Source organism: Watersipora subatra, chromosome 5 (genome assembly GCF_963576615.1).
Source record: "Watersipora subatra chromosome 5, tzWatSuba1.1, whole genome shotgun sequence".
NCBI classification, from domain to species: domain Eukaryota; kingdom Metazoa; phylum Bryozoa; class Gymnolaemata; order Cheilostomatida; family Watersiporidae; genus Watersipora; species Watersipora subatra.
The window spans coordinates 35,807,791-35,831,477 of NC_088712.1; the positions used below are offsets into that span (position 1 = coordinate 35,807,791).

At 34.1% G+C, this 23,687-nt stretch overlaps 1 protein-coding gene across 1 annotated transcript; it reads left to right on the plus strand.

Moving 5' to 3' along the window:
• The first annotated feature begins 22,904 nt into the window (after positions 1-22,904).
• On the plus strand, positions 22,905-23,477 carry LOC137397320 (uncharacterized protein C05D11.13-like). The gene has a single exon (XM_068083611.1). The coding sequence runs from the start codon at positions 22,905-22,907 to the stop codon at positions 23,475-23,477; it is 573 nt and encodes a 190-aa protein (XP_067939712.1).
• The last annotated feature ends 210 nt before the right edge of the window (positions 23,478-23,687 follow it).

A 23,687-nucleotide genomic window follows, 5' to 3' on the forward strand; every position in this document is an offset into this window, starting at 1 on the left:
ACGAATTGATATCGGTTAGTAGTGAGCAAGAAGCAAAGGAGTTTATAGAGTCAGCTAGAGATCTCTGCAAGAAAGGCAATATCAGACTACACAAATTTGTAACAAACTCATCAGAGGTGCTGGAAACTGTCCCCCTTCAGAAAGATCACAGAACCTGCAGGAAGCCACTATAACCACGACTACTCCAATACAACCAGAGAGAGCATTGGGATTACTCTGGTGTGTAGAAACGGACACCTTTCATTTTACCATGCCGGTCTCTAAGGAGATGCCAACTAGACGAAAAATACTATCCCTGATAGCTTCAACATATGATCCGTTAGGGTTCCTAGCACCTTTCATCATTACGGGAAAACAAATACTACAGGAGCTGTGTAGACACAAAGCAGATTGGGAAAGTAAACTACTATTTGACCTGACACCAATGTGGCACAAGTGGACAAGAGTACTACAAGATCGTTCAGAACTACGTATAGTAAGATCTAACATGATAGAGGAAGATGCTGCTAAAAGTGAAATACACTGCTTTTTGGATGCAAGCACCACCGGCTATGGTGCATGAGCCTACCTCAGACAAATAAGCAAAGAAGGAGAAGTAAAGTGTAGTTACCTGCTTGGAAAAGCAAAAGCGGCACCCCTCAAGATTATCACTATTCCGCGCATAGAACTTCAAGCTGCTGTTGTTGCCACACAACTAGTGAGTGTACTTGAGAGGGAGCTGAAAGACATCCTGCCTGCCAACACTGCTACACACTATTGGTGTGATTCTATGATGGTACTGAACTACATTTCAAATGATGCAAAGAAATTCAAAGTCTACGTAGCAAATCGTATCCAGCAAATTCGAGACGTGTCAACACTTACACAATGGCACCACATAGCATCTGGAAATAACCCTACTGACCACACATCCATGGGCTCTGAAGCGAAAGACATAATTCCACATTGGATTAATCCATCAAATTTCCTTCAGCAGTCAGACATCAAAATACCCACAACGAAACTGGAAAAAACAACGGATAAGCCCTCTGAAGCACGTTGCCTCTCTACTTCTGTAAAAGAAATACCTGGACTTTTAGGGATAATGGAGTGGTACTCTAAATGGGAAACGCTAATCAACACCTTCACGGCGTTCATCAGGGTTGTCATACATAAGAAAAAAACAAAAACTAACACCCCTACAACTGAGAAAAAAAGCTATCAGGCTAATCATCAAAACAGCCCAAAGTCGACTAGAGAACAGACATCTCAAACAGTTAGATCCGTACACAGATGACGATGGTATCGTACGCATAGGAGGGAGGCTAAAATACTCTACCACTCTCACCATCGACTTGAAACACCCAGCAATTCTGCCAAAGACATGCCACATCACAAATTTGATTGTACAGTACTATCATAGACTAACTGGTCTCTCTGGAAGAGGACTGACAACTGCTACAATACGACAGAACGGATATTGGATTACAGGACTATCTACCGCAGTGTCTACGGTAATACACAATTGCGTAATATGCAAAAAACTAAGAGGAAATACGGAGACTCAAAAAATGGCGGACCTACCAGCCGTACGATTGGAACCAGCCACACCATTCCACTACTCCGGAATGGATTGTTTTGGGCCGTTTCACGCCAAAGATGGACGCCGTGAAGTTAAACGCTACGGACTGATGTTCACATGACTAACATCTCGAGCAGTCCACATAAAAATGCTAAACCATTTGACCACGGATGCGTTTCTGAACTCACTCAGATGCCTAATAGCCATGCGAGGCAATGTGAAGTCACTCTATTCAGACCAAGGCACTAATTTCAGAGGTGCACAGACGGAACTGAAAAAAAAACCTGGCTGAGATAAATGAAGAACTGCACAAAAAACTTGGAGAAAAGTTTGAATGTGAATTTCTTTTTAACACCCCATCGTCGAGCCACATGGGAGGCATTGGGAAAAGACAGATTAGAACAGCGAGACAGGCTCTGGAAGGACTAATCCAAGAAAGACACGCACAGCTCACTAGTTCTTCTCTCCGAACACTCTTCTTCGAGGCTACCAACATTATAAACAACAGACCGCTCACAGTGGAAGATCTAAATGACCCCAACAGCCATCCTCTCACACCTAACCACCTGCTGCACTTCAAATCAGATGTTTGCTTACCACCACCAGGGGACTTCAAAGACGCAGATGCCTACTCTAGAAAATAGTGGCGAAGAATAGAACATTTGGCCAACGTCTTCTGGAAGAAATGGAGACTGGGATATCTGCAAACCTTGCAGCATAGACAGAAGTGGACCGATGAGAAAGAGTCGCTAAAAGTCGGCGACAGAGTTTTTGTGATGGATGCTAACCCACTACGAAACCAGTGGAAGCTGGCTAAAGTAACAGAGATGATCGAAAGCCATGATGGAAGAGCTAGAAGAGCGAGGTTAACACTAGGCAACACTCAATTAGACCGACAAGGTAGAGCCATCAAACAAGCTACGGAGATACGTAGAAAGACCGCTGAACAAGCTGATCATTCTGTCTCGAGTTTGAAATCGTTCCTTTCAGGAAAGATTTCCGGGGGAAGTGTAAAGAACAGCCTTTTATATTGCACTAAGCCTTCTATTCAACTTAGTTAATTTATGCCTTAACGAAGCTAACAATGCTGAGTCAATGCGTGTGAGTGATGCAGTGAAACTATTTGGCTGGGGTGCGTTTTCGCCGTTGCGATGCGTCCGGTCACGGGGCGGTGCGGTATCGACCGATAATTTTTAATGCCGTTTTTTCAGTGAGTCATGCAGAACGGCTTAGGATTACCTACGCTTTTCATCTAGTGCAGATCAGTTGGTCACACCGGTCTCTGTAGTTTGGTTGAGTTAATATACCGTTTATTGGACAACTATACCACTCTATTCTTAAGTACAAGGTATTTACCATTTAATATTTATCCAAGTTCTGATTTTGTCGTTTTTCTTTTTAACCAACTTGAATTATTTGTGTATTAATATTTCTTTAAATCTGTTTTCTTTATTAGTTAGAAACCACTACGGCGAGACAAATCATACATGATTATAAACTAACATAAACCTAGCCGTACCAAAACATTAACGGGCAAAAGGTAATCACTAATCTTTTTTTTATAAACGTATTTCTTATCGCATTCTTGCCGATTGTACGTATTTTACTCTTAACATTACGACTTTTATTTTAGCTTTCACGGTGCATACCAAGAACTGGCATGCATAATAAAATAACCTATTCAACCTCAAAGAATTGTGTCTAGTCATATTGCACCCGTAGACGCATACCCTTAGACATAACCTGGTACAGCTACATTGACCAAGCAAATCTCTTATGAATTAAGCTGCACAAGATTGATAGATCTATTGGGCACCATATTTCTTTATTTGGGTAAAAATACGCATGCCACTATGTGTTCACCGCAACACAATGTCATGCTTTCTCTCATGGCTCTTAGTAATAACTTCGGCAATAGGTCACTTGTTTCCTCAAATTACCCATTGGTAACGCCTGGCCGATTACATGTTATAGACAACTAATTTATTTATTTGTCACTGTTTATAAGCTGATTTTTAATACCCATGCATTGCCGGAAATTCTGCTAGTATTTATTTACAGTTTTTTCATAGTTTAAATTTGTTTCGATTTAAAGCTATAAATTGCTTTTAATAGAAATGTAGAATGTGCATCAAAACCTCTGAGATTTATTAAACTTTGCAAATTTACTCACTTGTTCACTCGAATCACTTGTTCATGTAGGCTACTGCAAATGAAGATATATGTTGTGTTGTTCAATTCATTTTAAACTACTTTTTTGTGCTTGGCAATAGTTTGTGAACTTGTTCCGTCTCTATGAGACACATTGTGCATTGAAACGCAAAAATGATAAAATACTTGTATTAAAACTCACAAAAACGTATGGGCAATTGTAAAAAGAAGCCTTACACTTCCTCAACCTAATATTTAAAAAATAAATGTAGCTTTCATTTTAAATATTTGTTACAAATTAACATAGTTACCAGTCACATATGGTATAATTACTTTAAGTTTTCATGAGTATAACAAATTTTAAAACTTTATTGCGACTTTCAATTAAAACAAATTATGTTCTTGATTTTTTCAATTATCAGCCTTTATGTGATATTTTATGAATTTGGGGATAAAATAAAAAAAAGCTTATTTGAGCAACCTGCAATGAGCCCAATTCAAAGCTTTGCTATCACCAACTGTGTAACAATCAATAGTTCAAAGGCTATTAGGATGTTATTGAGTATTTTAAACCTGAAAATGAGTTAACCTACTGATCATGACAGTCTCTGTTGTTGTTGAAGCTGAGTAGCCAGTCAGTGCAGTGACAGTGAAGTTGTAATATAATCCAACTGTTAACTCAGCATCTAGTGAGATTACTGCAGAATAGTTATAAATATCTGGAACAAACATCACCATCTTTTTTTTCAGAAAACCAGCGTTTTCATCAAAAATATCTATCCTAAAAGAAGTTTGGTACCCTCCTTGTTGAACATTCCAGGAGACAATTGCTTCATACTTGCTTGACATTGAGGAATATGTCAATGAAAGGTTCATTGGTGCACGAGGCTCTGCAGACAAAAAACAACTGGGTAAAAATATAAAAGGACTTGAAAGAAATTAACTGCTTCTAAATCTGAAGACAAACAAAAAAAACTCAGAGATTGTTTTGCCTAACAAGTTGTACAGTTCATTCTTCTTTAATATTTGTGCGAGTGATCTGCGGGAGAACTTTTATGCTGTCTGAAGTTGCACTAGATACTTTTGCTATTTAGCCAAACATATATTGCTATGAATAACTACATGCTACTGACATCACTAACATTGACTGTTTAATAATCTCTCATGTTTAATATGTAGCAAATTAATATCTTAATATGAATCTCTAAACCAATCTGTATCACTGACACGCTTGTTAAAATATGTTTACTATTTTATGGCCCTCCTTGCACTAGCACCTCTATTTTTTTTAAATTCTTTATTTTTTGATTCCGCCAGTTTACATTATTTTGTACTTGGAAAAAGATTTGATGAAATTTTGAAAAATAGGCTCCAGAAAATGAAAACTAAACAGTATAAGGCATTGTATTGCTAACAGAGCAAGTATTTTTACAAGTAGCAATGTACTTTTACCTGAACTTAAGACTGAACTTATCGCTGGTAGAGAAACTGTTGAATCTTGGTAGTGATTAGCCACAAATCGGAATGGTACACCAGGTAGTGTCACTTCCTCACATTTAATCTTTATTCTGCTATTTGCTATTAAAAAAACAGAAAACTCTGTGTTTAAATCTTTTGTGAGAAAGCAACCTCTAGGATAATCTTACATGTACATCTAAACTGTGTTTCTGTCAATAACTTGAATGTTATCAATATTTAGGAAATCTGAAAACTATTAAAATCACTTCACACCAAAAGAGTTCATTTTGGATTCAAGTGGTAATTAATTCAGCAATATTTTTAGCCTTCAAACAAAACACTCAAGGGTTTAGCAGTTTTGACTCATCTTCTCAACTAAATTGCTTTAGTTTTATTTTAGACGGCATTTCTATGCTCAGATTGGTTTTAATGCAAGTAATTTCTAATGTATGAACCCACAATATCAATTGATTAATAGAAAGGTTTTCACTGAAATCTTATTAATAATGAATTGTTGACATCAATTATAACAGTCAATTCTATTGTTGTCCAATTCAAAAACTTTTCTTTTTTTTCGGTAAAGCTTTAAAAGCGACACCATGGAAAAAATTCAAAGCTGTTTTAGGCTGATGGTGATTTCTTGTTTAACAAAATTTTGATACTTCATAGTAATTGTATAAAAAAATGGTTTACATTTACGATGATAGAGGAACGATTAGTTTTAGGATCAAGGTTACATTTAGCAAGCAAAACTTTTACCTATTTCCTTTGTGCTAAATCCAACGTGCAAAAGGATCGCTCTGCCAAAAAATTGTTTGGCCGCTAATATGGACTAACTCAACAGTGCAGAAAATAGGTTGAGATCAGAAAACATTGTGCAAGGTGTTGAACAGTCAGAAAATCTTTGTTTCCTCATAAGAAACAATCAGAACACAGCTATCCTAGCAAATGATACAAATATATTTGCTTTAAAAACGTTAATTTTTGTTTTTGCATATAATATAGTTATGGTTTGTTTATGTCGCTTGTAAATGAATACAGTAGACACTCAAATAATGTATACCTTCTATATTGTAAATTCTAGATAACGTAAAAACTTTCTGTGGCATTGTTGTTTCCTACAACGTAAAAAGCTTCATATAACATAAAGTGTCAAATCGGGCGAGTTTTCAAATATCGATCTGATTGTTAGTTTATTTAGCCGCAGTAGCAAAAGAAAATACGCCTTCTGTATAATGTTATATATAGCTTTCGTGACTTTCTAGTTTGTCGTTGTAGATTGTTGAATGTGTCAACAAAAAGCAAATAAGATAGCTGCGCATTGTTCATAAATACAAAGGCAATCGATTGATTCAGGTGTTACAGCGTCGGTCTACCAGTCGAAATGTCACAAGTTGGAGTATCGTCAAAAACTATCTCTATCCTAACCTTGACTCTTAGTTAATAATAGATGCCAAACAGGTGGAACCATTTTTATAGTAAAAAGATTGTGTTGTTATGTCTTATCGTAGACGTACGAAATAATTATTATTAGTCATACTTTGCAAAATAGACTGCTGTTAAAAAAAAATAAGCAAATCGTTGTAAAAGAACGTCAAAATGGTGCAGTCCAAACTGTTGAAAACATTTTAATCAGTTTTCATTTAACATTTTTAAATATACATGTAAATATAAAATAAAAATATGCATTCAGATTCAGAGAATAGAAAAAAGTTGAAACTTCTAACAACTTGTAAAAGAAGGCACAGGTTATAATACCGTTGCAGATTAATTGAAAGCAATAAATAACTGGTGGAAATGTTTCTCTGCTTCCTAATGTGTATTTAATTTAGAGACCAGTTAAACAAGTCTTACTTTTAACAAGTTAAAAGTAAGCTATAATATTTGTTGTATTCAAAAAGTTTAATACATCTCCCTTAGAAAAAGGGGGCAGATTATACACAACACTCGCTTAGGCCATAAAAGAACTAAACTTATCTTCCCAAAGTTCTGACAACCCATTTAAAAATACATTGCCAGCGGCTATTTGACTGCCCCCTCCAATTGACCGCCCCTTCAATTGACCGCCCTCTCCAACTGACCGCCCCCCCCCCCCCAATTGACCGCCCCCTCCAATTGACCGCCCCCTCCAATTGACCACCCCCCCCCCCAATTGACCGCCCCTCCAATTTTCCTCCCCCTCCAATTGACTGCCACCTCCAATTAACCACCACTACAGAAAAAAGCGTTAAAAACAAGAGCACCATAGCATCGTTTGATTTGACGTTTTACAGTACTTAAGTTATTAACAGTGTTCAAATAGCTGTTTTAGTAAAGCATAGTATTTTTGACCACGTTACTAGGCTAATGATATAAATTTTTGTCGCATTTAAAAGAGTAACGTTACGTTATATATTCTGGTAATATTATGTTATAAAGAATAATATTGATAAGTTTTACAATGAGTAGTTGAGTCGAATAGGGAAGGTTAAATTAGCTGCACTTACTTATGTTAATGAGTTCACTTACTAACATTGTCCAAATAGACTGTCCTAGTCAAACCTAGTGTCTCTGACCATGTGAGTAGCTATTAATATAAATGTTTTTATTGTATAAAATAAAGATATGCTGATACTTTATTGATATTATGCTAATGTATAGGCTATCTATTTGAGATAAATTTAGTATGATTTAAAAAACTTGTTACTACATAAAATAAAAATTGAAAAAACTAATACCTGAAAAGTTTATATAAACTAATGAGTATTTAAAAAGCTCTGCTTGTAACATTGTATTAGCAAATATTATCAGGAACGGTCATAAGCAATTGCAAATGAAATGAGTTCTAGGCATATCACTAAATCCTTCATCAGACCTACACAATAGGTTTAATATTAAACTGATTGAATCAATGATAACTAAATACTTCTTTAAAGTTTATCTTTGTCTAAATTTTATTTTTAATGAGTAATTGACTAAAATAGAGCAGGTTGAAATATCTGCATTAATATAACTAAGATTTTATGTTGTTTTCAAATATTTTGTTTAGCAACAATATTAATACTTTAAAATTCTCTGACAAAGACACAGTATTTTTGGAGAGTGCAAAGATGAAATAAAATGCTATAAAGTATATGATTAATTAAACAAAATATTTCAAGCTTTTGTAACCAGCTTAGCAGACCAGCACTGCAATAAGTTAAAATGATTTTTATGGATTACGACATAAGACAATTTCACTTTACCTGAGTTGGCTGCAAATCCTATCGTTGAAATAAAAGTACAATTGGAGCCGGTCACAAGACTTTCACATATTATATTAACCCATCCTCCGGCTGTTTGATACAAAAGTTCAACAGTTAAATTTGCAAAAACATGAGCTGATGTCTCATTGTAGCGAATGTCAATGGTGTCACGTTCAATAGTTAAAACAGGAGACAGTGGACCTAAAAATATACGAAAGGAGATTATCTCTAATTTGTTTCTGATATACGCAACGGGTATAACATCGTTTTGAATTCAAAGACAGAAAGAGAAGCATTTTAGGAAATATTTAAAACTATTAGCTGTAAAATCAACTCATCAAATTTTTATGGTATCCGTTAAGACTGTTTTGGAAGTTCTTTAAACCACGCTCTTTATTTAAAATATTAAACTACTGTTTCCTACATGATGAAAAGTAATTACGCAGGTTTATTTCAACAGTTAATCAGACTCACAATCAGAAACACACAGTTTAAGCTATAGAGTAGCTATATTATGTCATGTCAGTCTAATAAAAAAAATCTTATCAACCAAGTTTAGGCTACTAAAATGTTGTTTTCAATTAGAAAAACATAACCTTTTGACTATTTCAAAATAATTGAAAACCTAATATTATCTGAATTGGTTGGCTTATAAATTAAAATTTCATTAATTTTTGTGCTACACCTGTTAACACAGTGTTACCATTAAAATTAAAAAAACCTGAATACGTGTACTTAACTATTTATTGTCTCTTGATGTTTTTGAAATAATTTTATTGATAATGAAATCAAAGCTTTTTTCCAGTTACTAAAGACAGGCAAGAACGATTTTTTAATTGCATCACAAACATTATAAAAATAAAGTTTAAACTAGTTATTGGATATTGCTGTAACTATGTAGCATAGTAGCACTCTTTTTCCTTTTGTCCATCACTACAGTGTCTGGCTGGTTTACCAAAACAAACTTGTCAGTCAGGTTGTAGAACTTTCAAAAAAGCTCAGAGTAGACAGTCATTTCGATTGACTTTCTCATGTGTTTTTCCCGTGTCCGAGTCTATTTTGATCTACTATTGATGTGCTGGGTGGTGTCTGTGGCATCCTTCCACCCTTTGCATCTAGGATTACTCTTAGTATGATAAATCTGTGCTTATGGTTTCCTAGTTAAGAGCTCTTGCTTCTGTGCTGCCATGATCTGAGATACTATGTTGTTCTTGAGATCAACCTGTCAGCAACATACGTAGACTATGTTTAGTGAAGGTCATAAAACTCGGGTATTTGTCGGTGGTAGGCAGCATGGAGTGGTTAAGTGTGCTGCATCATTACTGTGAGGTTCTATTTTTCCAGCAACAACGTTAAGTTCATTTATTAAATTGTATGTGATCACAATAGTAAATGCATTGGCTTCTAAACTCTGTTGATTCTTTTTCAGTGTCTGCTGTACACTTTTGAGCACCTGCCTTTATCTTTTCTACTAGGATATCACATAGCAGTATTAAATGTAGACTTTGGACAAAGGGCTCCATGCACGGTTAACGACTGGCTAGTTGATATGTCTGACTCTTTGATGGCTTCTCCAGTTTACATTATTATACCTTTTGGGAACCTTATTACTGACAGTGAGCAGGTATTTGTTATTGCAACTTGGTTTCTGGAAATAATCTGTCTTTAAAGTATTTGCTAAAAAGGTTTTTGTACTTGATAATAACCTTATGACAAACTTTGGTTTTTATAGTAACTTCCTGCTTTGCTATTTGCTATTTCAAGGTCATTTTCTGTCCATTCATTCTTTTGAGAACTAATTGTTCAAATTCTTTAAAACTTAATTTCATTTGAATGTTTTTGCTGTACACTCAAGTCAGATTTCTTAGCAAATAAATGACTTTTCCTTTCTTTGTACACGTCATGTTGTCATTCACTTTGAACATGTAGTTTATCTTTGTGCCACTTCTAAACAGGCAAAGGTTTTGGGTTTTCTCCAGTGTATTGCTTAGAAGATTTAGGCATATGCAAAAAGCACTTGTCATGAGTCACATTGATAGACGCCATGCTTAATTTTTACACTCATGGGCTTTTGACCATTAGCCTTCAGTTTTGTTTTATAGTGGGGCATCGAAATTTTGATGAATGCCACAAAAGCGAGATAAGCAGTTTGCATCATTTGGCACTTGAAGTTTCAAATGTGGAAAGTTGAGTGGTAGGTATTTTCGTAGTCAACCCGAGTGATAGCAAGATTATTAGGGTTTTTCCTGTCATCTTTACAGACTGTCCAATCTACTAGCAACTGGTGTTTGAATCCTTATGTGTTGCGCCCAATTCCTTTTTGAGCACTAGTCATACGCTGCCTCATGTGCTTGCCCAGTTTGTCTGCAGTTATTCTTGTGATCGGTTTTCAGGATTGGGAAAACATGGTATTTGTTGTTAGTTGAATTGACCTATGCTTTGAGTCTTTTAGTAAAAGTACAACCTGTCTTTTGGTCAGCTTTTCTTCATAGTCATCTTCTTTTAACATTCTAACATTATACTTGCTTTAGCGCTTCAGTTTGGAGAGATGTCAATTTCTTTAGCGCTTCAGTGTGGAAAGATGTCAATTTCTTTAGCGCTTCAGTGTGGAGAGATGTCAATTTCTTTAGCGTTTCAGTATGGAAAGATGTCAATTTTTTTAGCAAGAAAGCTTGCAACAAGTCAGGTTCAGGTGCTGCCTAATTCTTGATAGGCTGCTCCTTGCACTTTATACCCACTTCACAAATGAAGCTTGTCAATTGGCCAAAAATTGTTGGCCCCTCTCTTTGAGCCTTTCAGCCACAACAACATTGATGTTATGAGTGAGGTTAATGCTTCCCAATGTTCTTTCATAAATTTGAAGTGCTTCATCAGGGAGGATCTAACAATGTCTTCTGCTATTCTCCTATGAGATTGAAACACATTTTGATAGATTTTGGGTAAACAGTTGGTTTACTACTGTATATTGTTTTCTCGTTGCATGCTGTGCTTTTCTCAGTCATACTGAGAATGCTATTAGCTGCTTTTTGACAGATTATAGAGCTTCTTTTGTGGCTCTTTTTGTGGAAACTTTAAACTGTGTTCTCACTAAGCTGGCTTACTTATTCTATTTCGCAAGCTCTTAATCTTATTTCAAACTTTTAACCAAAACAAAGTGATTTTATGCTTCGCTGGCAATAGCTTAAAGCTTTTTTTAGGATTGTGACTGTTGTACTGTAAAATAATCCACTAATCATAATGACTGATTTAGTCAAAATGGCTAACAGTGCTACGCCAGTGTCTTCTATCAGTTTTTTAAATATGTTTTTTCACTCTTCATAATGGTTGCTTCCTTTCATGGTCAGTTGCAGTTAAGGATTAAGTTGAGCTTATTAAGGATTTGTCTTTAAGATCTTTCAATTTTAGGTGAAGAACATGTAGTTCAAGGTACATGCCTTCATAAACACATGAGCCAACACAAAAGGCTATGTGTTACTTGTTCTGTGTGTTTAAGCACAATGTATCTTTAGCATTTTTCTTATGAAGTGATTAATACTTTCATAGGAATAGTTATCTCCAGAATTACTTTACTGGTGACTCAGTGAAGTTTCAGTGTATAGGTCTTGACTGGTATTGCTCTTGCCCTCTCATTCCCAGTTAGTGCCCTCATGCATCTTGCTCTATTTGAGTGCTTAAATAGCTGAACCAAAGTTTCCAGCAACTAAAGACTAATACTACAATGAATACGAAGGCTTTATATATATATATATTTCAATGTAGTGTGTTAAAGCTGCCAAATAGTGCTCAATGAGTGATCAGAGCTTAAATATAAAATTTATTCATGTAAAACCTTAGATTAGTCTAAGGTTTTACATGAATAAATTATATATATATATATGTATATATACATGTATATATATACATGTATATATATATACTCATATATATATATATATACTCATATATATATATATATATATATATATATATATATATATATATATATATATATATATATATATATATATATATATATATATATATATATATATATATATATATATATATATATATATATATATATATAGTTTTGTTGCTTTGCAACAAAACTCACATTGCAGTTATTTGGTATCAAAAGGTTCACCATGTCTTACTTTACTGTATTGTAGATGCAAAATATGTTGAAATGTGATTACAAGCTCTTAAAGCTAAAAATAAACATTTTATTGCAGCCATCACAAAAACGTCCAAATTAGAACTCCTTTTCAAACCGGCTCAAATGGGACGTAATTGAACTTGATGGCTTCTGTTTACGCTTTCATGCAACCTCAGTCATCAAAATATTTTCACAAATATACTTCAAACATTCAATAAAACTATGTATATTGTCCTTATGTATCTATTTCAACATCATTGTAATGCTGTCACTTTGAACACTGATAATTCAAAATCTACCGCAAAATAAATTTCATTTTTAAACCTTAGCTCGAAGGAGTGCATATCATCATTTGATAAAGCTGACAAGCTGGTTGGTCACCTGTGATAGTCGGAAAATGCTGCGGAAAATATTCGCGCCATTTGGCAATAAGTTTGGGTCACAAGATCAGATTACGACGAGATGATTAGACCAAATTGAAGCGGAGCGGTAGAGTAGCAAGCATCTATATTTGATAAGATTAAGAGAGATGATTAGACCAAATTGAAGCGGAGCGGTAGAGTAACAAGCATCTATATTTGATAAGATTAAGAGAGATGATTAGACCAAATTGAAGCGGAGCGGTAGAGTAACAAGCATCTATATTTGATAAGAATAAGAGAGATGATTAGACCAAATTGAAGCGGAGCGGTAGAGTAACAAGCATCTATATTTGATAAGATTAAGAGAGATGATTAGACCAAATTGAAGCGGAGCGGTAGAGTAACAAGCATCTATATTTGATAAGATTAAGAGAGATGATTAGACCAAATTGAAGCGGAGCGGTAGAGTAACAAGCATCTATATTTGATAAGATTAAGAGAGATGATTAGACCAAATTGAAGCGGAGCGGTAGAGTAACAAGCATCTATATTTGATAAGATTAAGAGAGATGATTAGACCAAATTGAAGCGGAGCGGTAGAGTAGCAAGCATCTATATTTGATAAGATTAAGAGAGATGATTAGACCAAATTGAAGCGGAGCGGTAGAGTAGCAAGCATCTATATTTGATAAGATTAAGAGAGATGATTAGACCAAATTGAAGCGGAGCGGTAGAGTAGCAAGCATCTATATTTGATAAGATTAAGAGAGATGATTAGACCAAATTGAAGCGGAGCGGTAGAGTAGCAAGCATCTATATTTGATAAGATTAAGAGAGATGATTAGACCAAATTGAAGCGGAGCGGTAGAGTAGCAAGCATCTATATTTGATAAGATTAAGAGAGATGATTAGACCAAATTGAAGCGGAGCGGTAGAGTAGCAAGCATCTATATTTGATAAGATTAAGAGAGATGATTAGACCAAATTGAAGCGGAGCGGTAGAGTAGCAAGCATCTATATTTGATAAGATTAAGAGAGATGATTAGACCAAATTGAAGCGGAGCGGTAGAGTAGCAAGCATCTATATTTGATAAGATTAAGAGAGATGATTAGACCAAATTGAAGCGGAGCGGTAGAGTAACAAGCATCTATAATTGATAAGATTAAGAGAGATGATTAGACCAAATTGAAGCGGAGCGGTAGAGTAGCAAGCATCTATATTTGATAAGATTAAGAGAGATGATTAGACCAAATTGAAGCGGAGCGGTAGAGTAGCAAGCATCTATATTTGATAAGATTAAGAGAGATGATTAGACCAAATTGAAGCGGAGCGGTAGAGTAGCAAGCATCTATATTTGATAAGATTAAGAGAGATGATTAGACCAAATTGAAGCGAAGCGGTGGAGTAACAAGCATCTATATTTGATAAGATTAAGAGAGATGATTAGACCAAATTGAAGCGGAGCGGTAGAGTAGCAAGCATCTATATTTGATAAGATTAAGAGAGATGATTAGACCAAATTGAAGCGGAGCGGTAGAGTAACAAGCATCTATATTTGATAAGATTAAGAGAGATGATTAGACCAAATTGAAGCGGAGCGGTAGAGTAGCAAGCATCTATATTTGATAAGATTAAGAGAGATGATTAGACCAAATTGAAGCGGAGCGGTAGAGTAACAAGCATCTATATTTGATAAGATTAAGAGAGATGATTAGACCAAATTGAAGCGGAGCGGTAGAGTAACAAGCATCTATATTTGATAAGATTAAGAGAGATGATTAGACCAAATTGAAGCGGAGCGGTAGAGTAACAAGCATCTATATTTGATAAGATTAAGAGAGATGATTAGACCAAATTGAAGCGGAGCGGTAGAGTAGCAAGCATCTATATTTGATAAGATTAAGAGAGATGATTAGACCAAATTGAAGCGGAGCGGTAGAGTAGCAAGCATCTATATTTGATAAGATTAAGAGAGATGATTAGACCAAATTGAAGCGGAGCGGTAGAGTAGCAAGCATCTATATTTGATAAGATTAAGAGAGATGATTAGACCAAATTGAAGCGGAGCGGTAGAGTAACAAGCATCTATATTTGATAAGATTAAGAGAGATGATTAGACCAAATTGAAGCGGAGCGGTAGAGTAACAAGCATCTATATTTGATAAGATTAAGAGAGATGATTAGACCAAATTGAAGCGGAGCGGTAGAGTAACAAGCATCTATATTTGATAAGATTAAGAGAGATGATTAGACCAAATTGAAGCGGAGCGGTAGAGTAACAAGCATCTATATTTGATAAGATTAAGAGAGATGATTAGACCAAATTGAAGCGGAGCGGTAGAGTAACAAGCATCTATATTTGATAAGATTAAGAGAGATGATTAGACCAAATTGAAGCGGAGCGGTAGAGTAACAAGCATCTATATTTGATAAGATTAAGAGAGATGATTAGACCAAATTGAAGCGGAGCGGTAGAGTAGCAAGCATCTATATTTGATAAGATTAAGAGAGATGATTAGACCAAATTGAAGCGGAGCGGTAGAGTAGCAAGCATCTATATTTGATAAGATTAAGAGAGATGATTAGACCAAATTGAAGCGGAGCGGTAGAGTAGCAAGCATCTATATTTGATAAGATTAAGAGAGATGATTAGACCAAATTGAAGCGGAGCGGTAGAGTAGCAAGCATCTATATTTGATAAGATTAAGAGAGATGATTAGACCAAATTGAAGCGGAGCGGTAGAGCAGCAAGCATCTATATTTGATAAGATTAAGAGAGATGATTAGACCAAATTGAAGCGGAGCGGTAGAGTAACCAGCATCTATATTTGATAAGATTAAGAGAGATGATTAGACCAAATTGAAGCGGAGCGGTAGAGTAGCAAGCATCTATATTTGATAAGATTAAGAGAGATGATTAGACCAAATTGAAGCGGAGCGGTAGAGTAACAAGCATCTATATTTGATAAGATTAAGAGAGATGATTAGACCAAATTGAAGCGGAGCGGTAGAGTAGCAAGCATCTATATTTGATAAGATTAAGAGAGATGATTAGACCAAATTGAAGCGGAGCGGTAGAGTAACAAGCATCTATATTTGATAAGATTAAGAGAGATGATTAGACCAAATTGAAGCGGAGCGGTAGAGTAACAAGCATCTATATTTGATAAGATTAAGAGAGATGATTAGACCAAATTGAAGCGGAGCGGTAGAGCAGCAAGCATCTATATTTGATAAGATTAAGAGAGATGATTAGACCAAATTGAAGCGGAGCGGTAGAGTAACAAGCATCTATATTTGATAAGATTAAGAGAGATGATTAGACCAAATTGAAGCGGAGCGGTAGAGTAACAAGCATCTATATTTGATAAGATTAAGAGAGATGATTAGACCAAATTGAAGCGGAGCGGTAGAGTAACAAGCATCTATATTTGATAAGATTAAGAGAGATGATTAGACCAAATTGAAGCGGAGCGGTAGAGTAACAAGCATCTATATTTGATAAGATTAAGAGAGATGATTAGACCAAATTGAAGCGGAGCGGTAGAGTAACAAGCATCTATATTTGATAAGATTAAGAGAGATGATTAGACCAAATTGAAGCGGAGCGGTAGAGTAACAAGCATCTATATTTGATAAGATTAAGAGAGATGATTAGACCAAATTGAAGCGGAGCGGTAGAGTAACAAGCATCTATATTTGATAAGATTAAGAGAGATGATTAGACCAAGTTGAAGCGGAGCGGTAGAGTAACAAGCATCTATATTTGATAAGATTAAGAGAGATGATTAGACCAAATTGAAGCGGAGCGGTAGAGTAACAAGCATCTATATTTGATAAGATTAAGAGAGATGATTAGACCAAATTGAAGCGGAGCGGTAGAGTAGCAAGCATCTATATTTGATAAGATTAAGAGAGATGATTAGACCAAATTGAAGCGGAGCGGTAGAGTAGCAAGCATCTATATTTGATAAGATTAAGAGAGATGATTAGACCAAATTGAAGCGGAGCGGTAGAGTAGCAAGCATCTATATTTGATAAGATTAAGAGAGATGATTAGACCAAATTGAAGCGGAGCGGTAGAGTAGCAAGCATCTATATTTGATAAGATTAAGAGAGATGATTAGACCAAATTGAAGCGGAGCGGTAGAGTAACAAGCATCTATATTTGATAAGATTAAGAGAATTCTTTAGTAGATTCTACAAAAGTAGAATTGTTTAGTTAGATGTTGTAGACGAAGCCTGCAACATCTAACAAAACAATTTTTCTTTTGTAGAATTCTGACCTTTTGTAACTACTTTTTCAACAACCAGCAGTACCCTTTCTTTTTTTCATTATCACTTTGGTCGGGGGCTGTATGACAGGAGCATTTCTAGTATATAACTTAAATAAACTTATATAAGTTTTATTTCTGATAAAATTCGAAGTGTTTGTCGTAAACTAATGCTGCGAAGTGTTTTATATTGACCTTTTTATTGGCTTTTAATTTCGCGTATTAACATCATTTTTCAAAAACAATAACCACAATGTTTGACTACGTCATCAAAATAAAGAGATTCCAAACTACTGCGTTTTGGTGATGGCTGCGATTAACTGCTCATTTTTGAGCTTTTAAAAGCTTGTAATCACATTTCCACATATTTTGCACCTACAAAACAACAGAGTAAAGACATGGTAAAATTTTTGATACTAAGTAACTTTAATGTGAATTTTGTTGCAAAGAGACTTTCAAGGAGTCTTTGGAATTTAACTTACGCATTGTGAAATCTTTTGTGAAATCAATACCAAAGAAATTCACAGCCCGACTTGCAAGTCTAACTTCAAATCTTATCACATCGCCAACTTTTCTTGGAAGGGTTAAATGTGACTCAATAGGACCTTCAAAAACAATAGTTAAAATATTAAACACCTACAAAAAAACATTAAATTTGTCTTTATTTTCTGAAGTTGTTCAAACAATATAATCATGGCACTCAAACTTTAGAGAGGCATTTATTCTGCTTACCAACTATTGCTGTTTTTATGAGATTTGACTATATTTTGCTATGATTTAGTCAAAAATTATTAAAATTTCTTTTGAATTAGCAGCACTGATAAAAGTAGGTCAAATATTTCTGTATGGCCAATGCTCTCAAGAACCAAAATTAATTCCATAGAAATATTACATTATTTATATAATTTTTTTAAGTATAATATATTAAATTATTATATTAAATATTACTTTATCGGTTATAACTAAACTTCAGTTAATGTTATACTATCAATCTGTTCTAAAGCAGATGAGCTGCTTTCATTTTTCAACATCTTATAACTAAAAAGGGATAACTTATAACTAACAACATCTTATGCCAATTATTATAATTACTCTTTCATTTCAACTCTCAGATGTTTTTATATATGGCACATGTTCATCTTGAATCAACGATGTTCCAGCTAGAGAGGAACAGACAGACAGACAGACAGAGAAGTATATGGACCAATTTTAGTTATTTGTTTTGTTTTGATTTTTTAATTCTGTTTGAATATTGCATCAATTATGCTAGTTTAAATTGTCTAAATATAACCAAGTAAATCACACAAAATGATGTATGCAAACATTTACCTGTACTATTAGGTAGTGTGAATCTTAAATCTCGGATATTAAAAACTCCTTTCAAACCAAAGCAGTGAATAATGCATCTGACTTGTACGTTTTCTTCATGCATATACATTCGAATTTTCACATTTGTTTCAGTAACGGTTGTGTTATACTCTGTCAAGTCAATCCTTTTTATTCTCCCATGATCTTAAATTAGAATTAAGCTTAATCACTTATAATCGTGCTCAAAATAATTAACAACCCTAAAAAAGTTGTGAATTTTGTACTTCGGTATTGCGGTATACTTTGCTCCAGACATTTTGAATACATAAATTATATATTATATATTTATATATACATTCTAAACAAAAATTTTACATTTCCTTTTTAAGTTAAGCATAAGAGACAATGATTAAATGCATCATTTGATTGTTTTTGAAGTATAACATGTACTTTAGGAACAGATAACAAAATTAGTAAACAACACTTGTGTATGTAGATTTATCTCTTATGGATAAAGTTAACCAAAATGTGAACAAATTCTTTGTTTGTGAGCTGGTGGTCCTGAAAAGGGTAGTTTATATGTTTATATGCTACGGCACATTTAGTATTTCATTGGAAAATCTTTACATCAATGACTGCCTTGCAGCGTCAAGGTATTCTCTCTACCTAAATTTGGAGACACTCAGATGTGGCTACTCTACAAAATGCATGAATGATTTTCTCTATTGGCTCTTTTCTGTTACTGGTCTTGTTTTGACTGACTATCAGGTTTATCAGGTGCCTCAAAATTTAATTTGGTTTTACGTCTTGTGATTGAGCAGAAAATAGATATAGTATCAATCCTCTGTTTTGAAACCAATTTTCTTACAGCTTTTGCAATGCCCTACTGTGAACCCGTTGACCATTGTCTGCTTTGTCTGCTATACATGTCTTTACAAGTTTTGATTGGATGATTTGTTATTTTTAAAAAAAACTCATCTCTTGGCTTCAGAAAAAAGCTGAACTCAAAATTTATACCAGCTACAGCTTACTCAGCGTTTCATAAGCTTACAAATGTGCAGCTTAACGTTTTTTTATTACATGTATATTCATAACTAGCTGTACCCGGCGCTGTACCCGGCACTGCCCGAGTGATAAAAAAGTATTTGGAAAAAAAATTTATCTGTAATTAACATATATAACAACATTTCACATTCTAATTTTTTAACTACATATCAAAGAAAAGTGTTTTGTGTAGTTGAAATTAATTAAGAGAAAAATTAAAAACAACTGTAAAGGTTTTAAAACTTTGTCGAACAACTGTAACTTTCAAACTTCATATCATGAGGAAATTATTTTGAGCAACACAGGTTCTTTTATTTGGAGGCTTTAGACAGTGTGCAACTTTTGAGAATACATGTATTTAACTGACTAATAAAATACTATGACAGAGTATGGTAGTATTTTGTGTTAAAATTTTATTAAAACGATGTCTGTAAAATTGGTGGAATAAAAAATTAATATTAATAATAGAAGTTGGAAACTAACCAAGTAATAATAACAGTGATAGGAAAGTGAATAATGTTAAAATTTCAAACACGTTTTGAAAACTCAAATTACGTTTTGAAAAATGCAAGGTAAAATAACAACAATAATAAAACAAACTTTAAAAACTAATATTATAAACTTCCAGAAATTATAAAAACTTTATGAATGTAATAAGAGAATATAAATCTAGATATATATTATTCAAAGTATGTAAATGGGTGGAACTATAAAAGAGCGGGGAATAACTGATACTTGTAATGTTACACGATAAATCTTACAGATAATCTAACAAATAATCTTGCAGTACTCTTACAAATGTTTGTCGTAAAATGTAAAGTTAATTACAAATTACTAATTGGTTAGGTTTAAAAAGAAAGCTGTGTAAGCTAATAAACAAAACGCTGTAAAACGCTTGTATAACGAGCTTCGTTTTATTCGTCTGTGTAGGAAAGGAAATTGTGCTTGGTAATGTACTATATTGCTGTTAAAGTAAACATAAAATAACAAATTGAAAAAATGTTCATCCAAATAAAGATGTTTTAATTTAAAATAAAAGAAATATCGTGAAAAGATTTTTTTAACAAACAAAAATTATTGTTTGTATTTAATGCTTGTGGAACGTAAGGTACCAAATCAAAACCCAAAAAACATAATTTAGCTGGGAAAATGTTTTTTGAGCAGCTGAAATCAAATGATAGCAAACTAAATGTAGATTTAATTAAAATGAATAGCAAGTATGTAAACTGCAAAACTTCAAGCAACATGTATATTTTGGTAGCGTATATAATCAGTACAAAAATCCCAAATTTTAAGTTCAAGATAAATTTTTTGCTCTAACAAAACACCCCGACAAAGCATCGCATTGAATATACTTAGGTCTTAACATACTTTTAAACAGGAGCATCGTATCTCATGGTCGCAACGCGAAAATAATTAGCGCATGCATGGTGTATCCTGTATATAAAAACGCATCTGATCACTATGGTGTTCTAATTCATTGGTAAAGCGCTTGTATAAGAAACTTGTAGATTCGTTGTGAGATCAATGCCATCAGAATGCGGAATTTCGATGTCCAGTTTTTAATAGTTATAGCTGGAATGAAGACAGACAAACGGACACACATCCTTTGAGAAATATATATATATATATCTATATATATAGTTCTCAAAGTCTGTGTGTCCGTTTGTCCGTGTGTCCATGTGTCCATGTGTCCGCGTGTCTGCGTGTCCGCGTGTCCGTATGTCAGTGTGTCCGTGTGTCTCGGTTTTCTCATCGACAATCCATGAGGCAATCCAGTACACTGTTTCCGGATGCTTTACCACTGAGCTATAACGCCTTAGTAAACCTGTGTGTTTTTATATACATCCTCATATAGCAGATACGCTATGCCCGCGCAAACTATAAATTAGCCTTGCTAAAAAAAGCCATTTAAACATTGCCATTAAAAATGCATTTTAACTCACGACGATTTTAACGGGTGCATGTGTGCTATTTATTTTAGCCTTGCGTCCACGAATTACGATGCTACTGTACCAAAATATTCTGGGACCTAAGTACATGCAACGCAATGTATCTTCGTCTTTTTTCAAAAGTATTTTTGGTAAATTATCTCGAACTATAAATTTGATGATTTTTGTACAGATTATATACGTTGCCAAACTGAGTATATACGTTTCGTCGACATTTCGCACCTTGCATACCTGCTATTTATTCTACATCTGCATTTAGTTAATAATTTTTTTCCGCTGCTCAGGAGACTTTTTCACAGCTACATTACGTTTTTTGGATTTTCATTTGGTACCTTGCGTTCCACAATCATTAAATACGAACTAAATCATTGTTTGTTTACAAAATGTTTTACGTTATTTCTTTTAGTTCAAATTAAAACATCTTTGTTTGGATGAATATTTTTCAGTTTGTTATTAAACCTTTATTTTAATAGCGATATAGTATATCACCAAGCGCAATTTCCTTTTCTCAACAGACGGATAAGACGAAGTTCGCAAGCTAACACGAACATCGCAAAAGTTCCTATCAGTGCTCACTTTGTGTACCAACTTACACATCTTTCCTTCTAAACCTATCCAATTAGTAATTCATAGTTAATTTTACATTTTACAACAAACGCTTGCAAGATTATCTATTAGATTATCTGTAAGATTTATCGTGTAACATTACAAGTATCAATTATTCCTCGTTATCTTATATTTACACACATTGACATATTTTGAGAAATATATATCTAAATCGTTATTACTACTTAGTCAGTTTCCAATCTTTCTTATAAATATTAGTAATTCGTAATTAATTTTACATTGTACAACAAACATTTGTAAGATTATCTGTTAGATTATCTGTTAGATTATCTGTTAGATTATCTGTTAGATTATCTGTAAGATTTATTATTTACATATTTTGAGAAATATATATCTAGATTTACATTCTATTACGTTCTTAAACTTCTTATAATTTTTGAAGTTTATAATATTAGTTTTTAAAGTTTGTTTTATTATTGTGATTATTTCACTTTGCCTTTTGTTAAACATAGTATGAGTATTGTGTTCGAAGTTTAAACATTATTCATTTTCATACACCATTATTATTTCTTATTCAGTTTCTAATCTGTATTATTAATATTAGTATTTCGTAATTACTTTTACAACAAACATTCATAAGATTACTGTAAGATTATCTGTTAAATTAGCTGTAAAATTTACTGTAAGATTTATCGTGTAACATTATAAGTATCAGTTATTCCTCACTATTTTATATTTACACACGCATTTGTAAATCTAGATATATATTTTGCGAAATATATCTAGAATTACATTCTCCTATTACATTATCTCCGTGTTTTGATAATCTGTTTATTACCTGTTTTCTCAAAATTTATGCATTGTCTAATGCCTCCAAAGAAAATAACCTGCAGTGAGTCATCACAGGAAAAAGAAGAAAGACTTAGAAAAGACAGATTGACGAAAGCGGCTGCTAAATCCTTGGAGACTGAGCAGCAAAGAAATGAACGCTTAGCGAAGGCTAGAGAAAAAAGAGCATCACAGACTGAAGAACAATGTGCACAAAGACAAGGGTATGATCGAGACCGAATTGCAACTGTAAGATCTTTTGAGACCGACGAACAAAATGCAAAAAGACAAGCGCGTGATCGAGAGAGGATTGCAACTGTAAGATCTTTGGAGACTGACGAACAACGTGCACAAAGACCAGCATATGATCGAGAGAGAATTGCCACTGTAAGATCTTTGGAGACTGACGAACAACGGGCTCAAAGACAAGCGTATGATCGAGAGAAGATTGCCACTCTAAGATCTTTGGAGACTGACGAACAACGGGCTCAAAGACAAGCGTGTGATCGAAAGAGGATTGCTGCAAGAAGATGCGCATCTTGGAAAAAAAGTTTAATCCAGCATTTTCGTATGACTGCTCCTCTAAATATGAGAGTGATTCTTTTTGTTTAATAGGAAATATGAATAAAATTTGTCACCATTGTCAAGCACTCAAGTGGAAGGACAAAGCTCCAGGCATGTGTTGCGCTAATGGAAAAGTCAAAATACCAGTCATTACTGCACCCCCTGAACCATTGCAAAGTTTAATGATTGGAGATAATGCATATTCTCCCCACTTTCTAACTAAAATTCGCAAATATAACAATTGTTTTCAGATGACAT